Below are 14,877 nucleotides of genomic sequence, written 5' to 3' on the forward strand. Positions count from 1 at the left end.
AACAGAGGTCATTCTTCAGATGTAGAAACACCCCTAAATGCTTTCGTTTTTTTCGCACAACTCCTTTGTGTTGCTATTTTTTCAGTCAGTGTAATTTTGTATTTCCTACTATGTGGGCTTTTTATTCGTTTTGGCCGCGGTGGTCTAGCGGTTCTGGCGCTGCAGTCCGGAACCGCGGGACTGCTACGGTCGCAGGTTCGAATCCTACCTCGGGCATGGGTGTGTGTGTGATGTCCTTAGGTTAGTTAGGTTTAAGTAGTTCTAAGTTCTTGGGGACTTATGACCTAAGATGCTGAGTCCCATAGTGCTCAGAGCCATAGTGCGCAGAGCCATTATTCGTTTTGTTGGGGCATTGTTTTTTCAATATATGTATATTAGTCGCGTGTAGTATTTCTGCACACATTTTTAATTCTTTTGCTAAATATTTGTCACATTTCGAGGTTTTTAAGACTACTGAGGCAGTAGAAAAGCTGTTGTTTCAACTTTTCTTTTCCAAACCCAGATTGTTTGCTTGTTTACACTTATAGGTAACGCACCCAACACACGAATTTCTTCCCTGGTCGCTCCGTATGTTCCATTTACCTTGCTGTTGCTGTCACATTTAATGAAATCGCCTATTGTGTGTTATTCTTCTTCACTATTCACATTACTGGTCGTTTGCGAGAGTTGGAGTTTCAGTAACAGGCTTCAGTGTTTCTCTGACAGACTGGCCTCTCTCCAACTGCCACTCTCTTAGCAATCGTAACTTCTATTGAATAATCTTACACACCTCAACGACGTTGCGTTTTGTCATTTTGTTGTGGGCTCAACGACTTTGAGACAGTATGTAACTTGTATCCTCTCAGTCTAGTTGCAGTGGGTTTTTCGTCTTTATTAGTTCGTTTTAAAGTACCACAGCCCCACTGAACATATTGACTTTACTCCAGAATTTTGTGTTAATCTATTATTAAATGTTGCTCTCGGTTTCTACATTAACGATCTAGTATGTTTTTCTACCTGGACATTTACATCCCTTAAACTTCCACTGATCGTTTCATTTTTCATGTTAAGATAGAGACACATCTACTGAAGCTGAATGTGTGACACACATGCGACTTTGTTCATAGTGTAATGTATAACAGTGTAACTACCTCTTCCTTCAGTGCATATACTGCATATATTCCCGAGCTATATGCTAGTTAACTTCAAGATCCATTACTCCGTCTGTTAACTTGTTAAGTTTTTCTTTAATGTTCCGTAGATTTTCTATGCTTGTTTGTATCAAAATATTTAATACTTTTATTTTTGTGTATATCTCTGAAAATATTTGTCAATTCCGCTCTGAGGGTTACATACATTCGACTATGAATATGTATCGTACGACCGTATTTATCCATGTTGTGCTATGTGCTGAGGCATTCAATAGCATTATAGTAATATTATCTTTAAAATAATCAGTCTCCACATATAATCCTAAGCAGATCATCATTTTAGTTCCTGTGTGTCCTTGATAAATTTCTTTTGGATACATGTTCTGTTGTTCGAAAGTGATAGTAATGTTTGGGTTATCCCTTACCATCTGTTTTCGTGTCCTCGAGCATGTTTCACTCAAATAAAAAATCTACCTAAGTGTGACGACCATAACAGAAATTTTTTCGCATCTTTTCAGTTTTCATCAAGTATAAACGCATCGCTTTCCAGCGATAAAACAGTACCACTTTCATAGAATGCCTTGTATATAATGAAATCAATGCCTGACAACATATCTTGTAATAGCTAATACTAAGGCTCAAATTACGTTTTTAAAATGCATGGACATGCTTCAAGCGAACTTCATCAGGATATGTAAGGCAGTTATATAATATTCAGCTTGCCACAATCTGATGGGTCCGTAATTATCGACTGTATATTGTCAGACAATATTGCACCATTCTGTATGATTTGAATAGGTGTTTCACACATTTAGTCATGATGTTAACTGTGCTACTACATCAGCAGACAAGATATTTTATAGAAAGAAAAAACATGACTTATACTCTCCTATTAACTATTCATGGAAACATTACAAATTTTACATGATACATTATGTATGAAAATACTTAAATATGGTAATAATTCTGTGTCTACATCTGGCATGGTGAAGTCATATATATATTATGGACGGTCACAAAGCATGGGTCAGCTGTTTAATCACATTCTGGCGTGAAAACTCGACCACATTCTTTCACAGCTTCTTACAGAAGCTACTTGCATAAGGTTGCCAGTTAATATGTTCAGTAACACAACGGACTACATAGCTCGCGTACAGTAAATTCATAATAAATGTTCTTGTGGGTGCACGAACTCTGTGTCGTTACGTATGCTCACTGTTCAGTGTAAGTCACCACTGCAAGTGTGGTCTGCTACTTGAGTGAGAGGTTCGGACAGCTGGCAACGGTCGGAAGAGTGGTGTGTGGACCCCTCGCCCCTCCATGCCGCTTCCATGACGCCTTAGACCGACGATGACACTGCGGCCAGTCGCTCTCACGCGATCCTCAGCCCCCGATCGCCGAGTTCTTCTTTTGCCAGTCACTCCTACGAGCGTTTTCCCAGCTGCATTTCGAAATCTGTATCTTCAAATTCAGTGGCCAATATCAGTCGTTTTTCACTGTTGGGTCATTACATAAAATTATCAACTCTACTTGGGTAACCTATAGTTTCGAAATACACTCCTGGAAATGGAAAAAAGAACACATTGACACCGGTGTGTCAGACCCACCATACTTGCTCCGGACACTGCGAGAGGGCTGTACAAGCAATGATCACACGCACGGCACAGCGGACACACCAGGAACCGCGGTGTTGGCCGTCGAATGGCGCTAGCTGCGCAGCATTTGTGCACCGCCGCCGTCAGTGTCAACCAGTTTGCCGTGGCATACGGAGCTCCATCGCAGTCTTTAACACTGGTAGCATGCCGCGACAGCGTGGACGTGAACCGTATGTGCAGTTGACGGACTTTGAGCGAGGGCGTATAGTGGGCATGCGGGAGGCCGGGTGGACGTACCGCCGAATTGCTCAACACGTGGGGCGTGAGGTCTCCACAGTACATCGATGTTGTCACCAGTGGTCGGCGCAAGGTGCACGTGCCCGTCGACCTGGGACCGGACCGCAGCGACGCACGAATGCGCGCCAAGACCGTAGGATCCTACGCAGTGCCGTAGGGGACCGCACCGCCACTTCCCAGCAAATTAGGGACACTGTTGCTCCTGGGGTATCGGCGAGGACCATTCGCAACCGTCTCCATGAAGCTGGGCTACGGTCCCGCACACCGTTAGGCCGTCTTCCGCTCACGCCCCAACATCGTGCAGCCCGCCTTCAGTGGTGTCGCGGCAGGCGTGAATGGAGGGACGAATGGAGACGTGTCGTCTTCAGCGATGAGAGTCGCTTCTGCCTTGGTGCCAATGATGGTCGTATGCGTGTTTGGCGCCGTGCAGGTGAGCGCCACAATCAGGACTTCATACGACCGAGGCACACAGGGCCAACACCCGGCATCATGGTGTGGGGAGCGATCTCCTACACTGGGCGTACACCACTGGTGATCGTCGAGGGGACACTGAATAGTGCACGGTACATCCAAACCGTCATCGAACCCATCGTTCTACCATTCCTAGACCGGCAAGGGAACTTGCTGTTCCAACAGGACAATGCACGTCCGAATGTATCCCGTGCCACCCAACGTGCTCTAGAAGGTGTAAGTCAACTACCCGGGCCAGCAAGATCTCCGGATCTGTCCCCCATTGAGCATGTTTGGGACTGGATGAAGCGTCGTCTCACGCGGTCTGCACGTCCAGCACGAACGCTGGTCCAACTGAGGCGCCAAGTGGAAATGGCATGGCAAGCCGTTCCACAGGACTACATCCAGCATCTCTACGATCGTCTCCATGGGAGAATAGCAGCCTGCATTGCTGCGAAAGGTGGATATACACTGTACTAGTGCCGACATTGTGCATGCTCTGTTGCCTGTGTCCATGTGCCTGTGGTTCTGTCAGTGTGATCATGTGATGTATCTGACCCCAGGAATGTGTCAATAAAGTTTCCCCTTCCTGGGACAATGAATTCACGGTGTTCTTACTTCAATTTCCAGGAGTGTACGTTATATCCTGGTATCATGTTTGACAAATGTAATTAAATTCACAAAACAGTGAATACCTATTTATGAATTCTTGAAACAAAAAATCATTTAGTTTGTCAGAATATAAGTACTGGAATTCCCAAAATAGAGATATTTCGGCTTACTCCAACGAATGTGAAATGTAGGACAAAGAAACTAACATGAAGATACAGCCTATAAAACGTGGCCGGAATCGAAATAATGATAATGTTAGATAATGTATGCCATCAGAAATAAAATCTAATTTGCCTACTTTAAGAGTCTCTTCAAAATCTACACCAGAAACGGGTAACGAATAGAAAGGATTGTTTAAAATTTATTTAGAAGAAATTTTAAGGATGTCTAGAAGTAAATGTAGCCAGTGCGATATGATATATTGTCTCCTCCAAACAAACCTCTCGGGTTTGCCACCAGGTAGTATTTTGCAAATCCCACAATGGAGGAGGAAAGTAAATGACTGGTGGTGGTACAGGGTGCCCTCCGCCACGCACTGTATGGTGGCTTGCAGAGTATCTGTGTGGATGTAAATGTAGAATATTTCATTGATACAATTCAGGCGGTGGTAGATACTATTGTTCAGGCTGCAAGATGCGACTGATGATAATCGCGCGGCGGCGTCGAAATTTATTAGGCCAGCAGTAGTCAACAGAAGTACGCAGGACGGCGCTCACAGTTGGACGAATGCGGCGCTGGTAGTGCCCCGTGCCGGGAGCCGCAGAGAGGCCTTCCGCGCGTGGGCCGTGGACAATGACTGTGTGACTGTGCTGCCGGACTCTCCTGTATCTGAAAAAAGCTAAATTAAACTCCGTCCGGACAGGCCATGAAGGCCGCCTATCATCCTCAGCCTAGAGGCGTCACCGGATGCGGATATGGAGCGGCATGTGGTCAGCACACCGCTCTCCGGACCGCATGCCAGTTTCCGAGACCGGAGCCGCTACTTCTCAATCAAGTAGCTCATCAGTTTGCCTCACAAGGGCTGAGTGCACCCCGCCTGACAACAGCGCTCGGCAGACCGGATGGTCTCCCATCCAAGTGCTAGCCCAGCCCGACAGCGCTTAACTTCTGTGATCTGACGGGAACCAGTGTTACCACTGCGGCCAGGCCGTTGGCCCTGTAGTTGAAAGCTGAATTAAATCTCAGTAATGCAGTGTGTCGGGTCATGAATCGGAAGTTCTTGTTTTTCACGTTTTAATTTAGAGAGAGCCAGTGCTTGACTTCAGGCGCGCTTAATTGAAAACCTGCAAGATTTCTATAAGACTGTCCACCGTACGGATATATAGAGCCTCCTTGAAAAGACGGTCGCAGAATGATTACTCTGAAGACAAAACTTTAGTCTTCTCGTGAAACACGCTATGCCCCGTGATCGGTCAATGCTTCGCTACGGCTGATTTATCAGTTTGGCCCAGACGTGTATGGTCATGATTTCCAGCATAACGTTGTAAGATTTCCCACATTCGCATGGAGTCTTGTGTACGCCGTGTTTCCTAAGGTCAAGATCCTCTTTGACCAAATACAATAAATTCCTCAATTTTGCTGGTGGACGAAAAACACACTCAATGCCGTGTCTCTTGAGGATTTTTCTATTCTTAATAACATGCCACCAAAATACGGCAACAACGCCGTCGCAGTGTGTACCCCCGCATCTTCATTTACGTCTCTGCACTGAATTTGCTTCGAATGGAATGCACAGAGAATTTGTCTATCAGAACAGCCACTCCGTTGGAACACCGTTCTTAGGTGTTGTAACCCGCCAGGCAGACTTTCGGTATCTGCGATCACATGTGCACTGTTTACCAGAGACCGTAAGGCACTACCGTCTTATGCACAAAGACAGCTTGTAGCCTGCAAATGTAGCTCGGTATGAGTTGTTCTGCGGCAGACATTATGTCCCAGTATGCCATCGACTTTTCTTCTGATCGTCACATCCAGGAATTGTAAAACGCGATCTTTTCCGTCCTTTTCTACTTTCTGCTATTCGCTGTTGACCAGGAGATAGTTGTAGTAGATAGCCACTTAGTTCTATGCTGAGAGAGTGTGTGTAGAATAAGACGAGAGAGGTTTAAAAATAAATACAGAGAAAACTGAGCATATAAAATTGGGCGGTAATAAAAAATATAATTTAGACAATGGGAATTTTATGATTAAATGCTGTTCTTATTGTAAACACGTAGGTGCAACTATATCAAGATGTAGACAATAGCCGGCCTTGTGACCAGGCGGTTCTAGGCGCTTCAGTGTGGAACCGCGCGACCACTAAGGTCGCAGGTTCGAATCCTGCCTCGGGCATGGATGTGTGTCATGTCCTTAGGTTAGTTATGTGTACGTAGTTCTAAGTTCTAAGTTCTGATGACCTCAGATGTTAAGTCCGATAGTGCTTAGAGCCATTTTTTGTAGACAATACAAAAAATGAAATTGGGCAAAAATATCGCTTTCTGGTTATCGAAAAAGATGTCTGAAGAAGTACTGAAATCTCAAGATTATACCACATCGGAAATAAAGAGCTAAAATAATAAATGAAAGCAGAAGGGAACATAATGGAAGTTTCTGAGAGGAAGATGTCGCTATGGCATGGCCATTTACAATTGCATGTATACTCTGCAACCCATCTTTGGTGTGTGCCGGAGGGTTACTTTCTGTACCAGTACCGCTTCCCCTTTTCTTTTTCAAGTCGTGTATGGTTTGTGGGAAGAACGGTAGCTGGTAAGCCTCTGCGTGGGCTCGAATCTCCCTAATTTTATTTCCATGGTCTTTTTGCGAGGTATACATTGGAGGGAGCAATATGTTACTTGGGTCTTCTACGAACATACGCTCTTCAAACTTTTAACCGTAGACAACACTGTGGCACAGGAAGCGTTTCTTACAGCGTCTGCCACTGGAGTTGGGTGAGCATCTGTGTGACGCTTTCGTGTTTACTACATGACCCTGTAACGAAACGTGCTGCTCTTCTTCGGATGTTCTCTATTTCCTGATGGATCTTCTCTATTTAGAAATAACGGATGATAATAAGAGGGCGTGCTGAAATGTAATGCTTCCGAATTTTTTATGTGAAAGTTCTAGAAGACATTTTTTAAAGAAAACAAACGCTATTAACATTCTGTATCTTTATTCTTCACGACCACGTTTTTATTTCTCCACATAGTCACACTGGCGACGAACACCGTTCTCGCAACGAAAGATTAGTTTGTCGATACAGTCACAACAGAATGTTTGACTTTGTTGACGGATACACATCCTCATCTATGCTTGCACGGTTTCATCATTACCAAAGTCATCAAAGGAAGTACCTGAAAGCGTTCTTTAAGTTTTAGAAACAGACTAAAATCATCTGATGGGGACAAGCTTAGACTGTAGGGAAGATGACGGACGGCCGCGAACCCAAGGCGTCGGACTGCTGCAAATGTCGCACCTCTCGTGTGTTGTCTGGGATTCTCGTCCCGACGGAGAGGCAGCTCCATGTGTGGACGAGCTCTTCGAATTCGAAATTGATTACAGAACGCTGTTTCTCACGTACCAACGTAGGTACGTTGCACACCACTAAAATTCGGAGCGCTGTAGTAGCAGAGAGCTGCAAATATGTAAACATTAGGGATAAACATGTAGAATGTTCAAATAACTTACGGGTTTGCTGCCGGGTGACGTCGTCGAACACCGCCGATATTTCGAGAGGAGCAGATTCCTTAATAACACTATCCCAATAGCTGGACGTGCAAGCCAGAATCTCTGTGTTGTTGTATTCCTATGGAAAGGAAGCTGTTGAAATCAGACTATCAAGCAAACTTATTAACAGAGATGGTAGATTTTGTTTAAATGCTGCTTGGAATCCGGCTCTGTCTCTCATCAAAAAACAGAGGGACAGAATTAGTGCTACCTCACCTATTGATTAATAGTAAGTATCGATATTTCTGATGTTGGTTATCTTTGGTTGTGTTGACACTTGTTCTGTGTGTGATGTCTTCCTTGTTTCTCCTCTGTGAACCGAGGTATTAAATTTGCTCGCACATTTTTTCTTCCTTGCATTTGTGCCTTGAGAATGGTAGGGTGTGCTCCTGTCGAAATATCGGCGGTGTTCGACGACGGCACCCGGCAGCAAACCCGTAAGTTATTTGAACATTCGATTCGCCGGGAAAAGTTAAGGTCTCACAACATGTAGAATGTTTATAATATAAGCGTTACTGAAAAATCTTTAAGAGTTTTCACATAAAAAAATTCGGGCGCATTACTTTTCAGCATGCCCTAGTAGACAGCCGAAGAAGGTAAAGACAAAAAATACAAGAGATTGACCACCTAGAAGATGGGTGACAGATGTCAACGAATCTATGAACTCCAGGATTCTCGAGCGAGATTCGGAAGACCGTAAACTATTAATACAGAGAAGCATAAAGCGACATTAAAAGTCGAAATAAATTAATAAATACACTCCTGGAAATGGAAAAAAGAACACATTGACACCGGTGTGTCAGACCCACCATACTTGCTACGGACACTGCGAGAGGGCTGTACAAGCAATGATCACACGCACGGCACAGCGGACACACCAGGAACCGCGGCGTTGGCCGTCGAATGGCGCTAGCTGCGCAGCATTTGTGCACCGCCGCCGTCAGTGTCAGCCAGTTTGCCGTGGCATACGGAGCTCCATCGCAGTCTTTAACACTGGTAGCATGCCGCGACAGCGTGGACGTGAGCCGTATGTGCAGTTGACGGACTTTGAGCGAGGGCGTATAGTGGGCATGCGGGAGGCCGGGTGGACGTACCGCCGAATTGCTCAACACGTGGGGCGTGAGGTCTCCACAGTACATCGATGTTGTCGCCAGTGGTCGGCGGAAGGTGCACGTGCCCGTCGACCTGGGACCGGACCGCAGCGACGCACGGATGCACGCCAAGACCGTAGGATCCTACGCAGTGCCGTAGGGGACCGCACCGCCACTTCCCAGCAAATTAGGGACACTGTTGCTCCTGGGGTATCGGCGAGGACCATTCGCAACCGTCTCCATGAAGCTGGGCTACGGTCCCGCACACCGTTAGGCCGTCTTCCGCTCACGCCCCAACATCGTGCAGCCCGCCTCCAGTGGTGTCGCGACAGGCGTGAATGGAGGGACGAATGGAGACGTGTCGTCTTCAGCGATGAGAGTCGCTTCTGCCTTGGTGCCAATGATGGTCGTATGCGTGTTTGGCGCCGTGCAGGTGAGCGCCACAATCAGGACTGCATACGACCGAGGCACACAGGGCCAACACCCGGCATCATGGTGTGGGGAGCGATCTCCTACACTGGGCGTACACCACTGGTGATCGTCGAGGGGACACTGAATAGTGCACGGTACATCCAAACCGTCATCGAACCCATCGTTCTACCATTCCTAGACCGGCAAGGGAACTTGCTGTTCCAACAGGACAATGCACGTCCGCATGTATCCCGTGCCACCCAACGTGCTCTAGAAGGTGTAAGTCAACTACCCTGGCCAGCAAGATCTCCGGATCTGTCCCCCATTGAGCATGTTTGGGACTGGATGAAGCGTCGTCTCACGCGGTCTGCACGTCCAGCACGAACGCTGGTCCAACTGAGGCGCCAGGTGGAAATGGCATGGCAAGCCGTTCCACAGGACTACATCCAGCATCTCTACGATCGTCTCCATTGGAGAATAGCAGCCTGCATTGCTGCGAAAGGTGGATATACACTGTACTAGTGCCGACATTGTGCATGCTCTGTTGCCTGTGTCTATGTGCCTGTGGTTCTGTCAGTGTGATCATGTGATGTATCTGACCCCAGGAATGTGTCAATAAAGTTTCCCCTTCCTGGGACAATGAATTCACGGTGTTCTTATTTCAATTTCCAGGAGTGTAACTGTAGTGTACAGATTGTGAGAGTGATTGTGTTGCAGGGAGTTAGGAGAGGACCCCGAGTCGCTGAACGGCAGCCTACAGGAGTCGCTTCTGCACGTGCTGAGCGCGCTGTCGCTGTTCCGGTCTCCCAGCTACGAGGGCGTAGCCAGGGACCTGCTGGCGGCCGGGGACCCGCTGCTGCGCCGCCTGGCCGGGCTCAACGTCACCAGCCTCATGCTGCAGGTAGGCACTGACCAGCTGGCGGAGCGTGCGGAGTCGTCTGCTGCCACACGGCGACAGCTCAGCTCCCCAGTAAGATAGCCATCAAAGAGCGCAGCTGTACTGGCAGCTCTGATACGACGGCATGTGTAGGCACCTGCAGGAAGTCAGGAACCCTGTGATACGTTGCCTGTAACGAGTGAGCACCATCGTAACCGCCGCTGCAGGTATTAAAAAGTGAGCAAACCTGGGCGATGAGGTAGCGGTCAGACACTGGGCTCGCAGAGTTTAAATCCATTTCTCGCCTTACAGATCTGGGTTTCCTTTACATATCCAAAACACTGAAGGTGAATGCCGCGGCGATTGCTTCCCAAAAAGAACACAGTACCTAATGTAACGGTTTCTTTGATCTTCTATAAAAAAGAGAATATGGAATCTTTCAGACACGAAACATTACTGCATCTGAATATGCTAACACTATAAGTTGTCCCTTGAAGTTGTGTATTGAGAGGTACGTTGGATAAACTGCGAAGGTAAATTCTAAAAGTCGACACTCAGTGGTTAGCTGATTCAGAGAACAGGGGCCAGCTTATCTCAGTCTTCTAAATACATCTCCTTGGCACAACTGGAATTCTTCTCCAAAATTTTCGGCTTCTAATATAGTTATTTTCGATAGGGAAGTCAGTGTGATGTTCGGATCGTTGCTATTGTCAGTACAACACTGTCTAAGGTCTGTGACTCACGAAAATAGGTGCTATCGTACGGTAAAATCAGTGCCGTGTGAGTAAAAATCCACAACTCAGTGTGGATATCTCATCAACAACATGGAGAACTATTGCACCTAACATCACTGTCTTTTCTTGAAAGTCATTTCATATCAAACGGATACGGATGTGAAGCGTGGGGTAGAGGAAAGGCAGAGAAAAAGAGACTGGAAGCAATGGAAATGTTGATACGGAGAAGAATGACGGAAACAAGCTGGGTAGATAGAAAATGTAATGAACAGGTCTTCAGAGAAGTGAATAAGAAAAGAACGCTGCTAAATTTCATAGGAAGAAGAAAATAAAAAATGATAGGGCACATAATGAGACACAACCAGTTCCTAAAGAATGTATTTGAAGGAAAAGTTTTAGGGAAAAACCCAAGAGGCAGACCAAGAGCAACGTATTTTAATAACATCAAAGAAGATATGGGGATAAAATCGTATGAAGAATTGCAGAGGATGACAATGGAGAGAGGGTCGTGGCTAAATCGACAAGGCATAGCCTAAAGTTTATGATGATGAGATGTGTCTTGGCCATCTCTCAATCTTAATTGCTCTGACACGCACAGCTATAGTAGCGAATGTATAAATTCTGTATGGACATCAGTCAACCCGTCGCCACCCTAGTCCAGTTCGATCTCGTGCGCTACTGACCTCGTTATCATTTATCATCCTTCGCAAGTAGGCTACGGCAGGATAAATGCCGGCTGTGATGTCATATGAAGGCAGCTGCTAGCAGCCAGTGACTCGCACCTGCAAACGCCTGGTACGTCTCACAATCTCCTATTTGTTGCTGCATGTACAGCTACCCCCACAAGAAAAAGCTCACGTATTGTGGCAGCCCAGCAACGGAGCGACCATCTGTTGCAATGTCTAATGCGACTCAGTGTCAGAAGCATCTTGCTGCAGGTTCTCCCAACACCTGCAATGTTACCCAGCTGTGCACGTGTAACGACTGTGGCCATTTTCTCAAAAACGATTCTGAAAGATTTCGGTCGGTATAAGATGCTTACCTACGTTCATTACCTCAGGAAGAAGCTGCACACATGTATCACTCTGTATCAAAAGCTGAAATCTTTTTGATGAAAATAAGTCCAAATTACGACGCATCCAACGTTGAATATGTATTTTCTATTACCTCTCTTCACTACACTCATGGCTCGACTACGAGTAGTAGCGGTTCAGTCGCACCATGGAGGGGTGGGGCGATACTTGTAACACTTTTCTCCTGTGGCGGCGTCGTGATTCATTGATTCCTGATGTGTCGATGGTATCTGAACAGCCAGGCACACTCCGTTGGCTTAGGCAGCGGGGCCAACCACCATGTCCTAACTGCTTCTCATCATACTTTAGGATGGACTGTCAGAAAGCTGGGTGCATTGCAGCCATTGTGGAAAAGATGGGCATCACCGAACTGTCTGCCATAAAGTGTTGGAACCGTCAGTCACAGTTCCCAGCATGTGTCAAGGCACGGTACATGAACTTAAGGTGGTTACCCCCCAGGGCGATCCTTGTGCTACTGAGTTATTTATCACAGTTGCGAATCAAGACGTTCATTTCCAGGTGGACGTAGGAACAACCGTTTCCTCGGCGTACCTCCCTCAGGTACGCTCATCTGGGTTCACCAGAATTGGACCCGTCCGTCCTCCCATAAGTTGGTCGCATATGATGACACTTTGACTCCCCTCCACAGCCAATTCACATTCACCACCACCTGCAAAAATTTCGCATACCTGACAACATTATTTCCTGTCGATAGCCACGTAGCTGGAAACATTTTCGATTTGGATGCCTTCTCATTGTTTAGATTCTCCATCACCGACGAGGTTAAGATCGTCTCTGACATGGTTCCCTTCGATAACATCGACTACTTTTGTGCTGTTTTCTTATCAATATTCTAACCTGGCCTGTGGTGCACCGCAGGTTTCTTGGGCTCCGACACAGTGCTCTGTTCCTGCCAGATACAACTCATTCGCGTTTCTCCACAGATGGCCATTAAAAAGGAACTCTAGCGGCTTCACGTGGATGGGGGCGATTGAACCAGTTAAATCCTGCGCTTGCTCTACACCTATGGTAGTGGTCAATAAACCCAATGGCTCTCACCAGCTACGTGGAGATTTTAAATCGTCAGTCGATGCCCAGGCACAAGTGAAGACATATCCCACTTCCCGACCAATCGACCTCTTCACAAAGCTAGTTGGGATTGAATATTTTGCTAACGGAGACCTTACCGACGCGTAGTTACAGATTACGGTGTATGAGCATCCTGGTAATGAGTACTTCTTTCAACTCATACTGTTACAAGCCTTTGGCTTTTGGGATCTCTTCCTCTCTGGCAATCTGCCAGAGACATCTAGAACAGTTAACCATCCCCATCCCCATATGCACTATCTAGATTGGCTAATTATCGTGGACATTATGCCTCGGGACTACTGCACAATCTTTGCAACATATTTACCACGTTGCATTACGCAAATGAAAAGTACCGCCTACATAAAAGTCAAGTTTTGCTGGAGTAAGTGGAAGAAAGAGCGGGAGTTCAGGGCACCCTCCTGTCCTTGGGGTGTGAAGCTGCCCCTAAAGGCTGAAGAGTCAGCAATGAACAAGACATGAGGATGCAGAAGGCACTGGAAACTAATGAATTAAAGAACCTTACCGTGTATCCACGGGACATGTGGCCTGTAACTGAAGTGTCATGATGATCTCTCCATTTGCAAAAGATTCCGGAATAGTCCCCCATTCGGATCTCCGGGAGCGGACTGCCAAGGGGGAGGCTACAATGAGAAAAAGATTTAATAATCAACGAAAGGATAACGTTTTACAAGTTGGGGCGTGAATGTCAGAAGCTTGAACTTGTTAGGGAAATTAGAAAATCTGAAAATGGGAGTGCAATGGCTCAATCTAGTTACAGAAGGGGTCTGTGAAGTGAATTGGAAAGAAGACAAGGATTTCTGGTCAGATGAGTATAGGGTAGTATCAACAGGAGCAGAAAATGGTATAACGGGAGTAGGATTCGCTATGAATCGGAAGCTAGGGTAGAGAGTGTGTTACAGCGAACAGTTCAGTGACAGGGTTGTTCTTATCAGAATCGACAGCAAACCAACACCGATAACGATAGTTCAGGTATACATGCCGACGACACAAGCTGAAGATGAAGAGATATAGGAAGTCTATGAGGATATTGAAAGGGTAACACAATATCTAAAGAGGGATCAAAATCTAATAGTCATGGGGGACTGGAATGCAGTTGTAGGGGAAGGAGTAGAAGAAAAGGTGACAGGAGAATGTGGGCTTGGGGCAAGGAATGAGAAAGGAGAAAGACTAACTGAGTTCTGTAGGAAGTTTCAGCTACTAATAGAGAATACTCTGTTCAAGAATCACAAGACGAGGAGGTGTACTTGGAAAAGGCCGGGTGACACGGGAAGATTTCAGTTAGATTACATCATGGTCAGACAGAAATTTCGAAATCAAATACTGGATTGTAAAGTGCACTCACGAGCAGGTATAGACTCAGATCACAATATAGTGGTGATGAAGAGAAGGCTGAAGTTTAAGACATTACTAAGGAAGAGACAATACGCAAATAATTGGGATACGAAAGTACTAAGGAATGAGGAGATACGGTTGAAGTTCTCTGAGGCTATGGATACAGCAATAAGGAATAGTTCAGTAGGCAGTACAGTTGAAGAGGAATGGACATCTCTAAAAAGGGCCATCACCGAAGTTGGGAAGGAAAACATAGGTACAAAGAAGGTAACTGCGAAGAAACCACGAATAACAGAAGAAATACTTGAATTGATCAATGAATGGAGGAAGTACAAAAATGTTGCGGGAAACTCAGGAATACAGAAATACAAGCCGCTGAGGAATTAAATATATAGTAAGTGCAGGGAAATTAAAACAAAATGGGTGCAGAAAAAAATGAGAAGACATCGAAAATGAAATGATC

At 45.9% G+C, this 14,877-nt stretch overlaps 1 protein-coding gene across 1 annotated transcript in view; it reads left to right on the top strand.

Annotated features, from left to right (window-relative positions):
- Window positions 1-14,877, top strand: part of LOC126089446 (pickpocket protein 19-like) — a 151,576-nt gene that overhangs the window by 18,589 nt on the left and 118,110 nt on the right. The window contains exon 2 of the mRNA XM_049906913.1: window positions 10,006-10,258. Coding sequence (XP_049762870.1) covers window positions 10,006-10,258 — 253 coding nt within the window. The remainder of the gene's footprint in view (window positions 1-10,005; window positions 10,259-14,877) is intronic.

The sequence above is a fragment of the Schistocerca cancellata genome, chromosome 1 (genome assembly GCF_023864275.1).
Source record: "Schistocerca cancellata isolate TAMUIC-IGC-003103 chromosome 1, iqSchCanc2.1, whole genome shotgun sequence".
NCBI classification, from domain to species: Eukaryota; Metazoa; Arthropoda; class Insecta; order Orthoptera; family Acrididae; genus Schistocerca; species Schistocerca cancellata.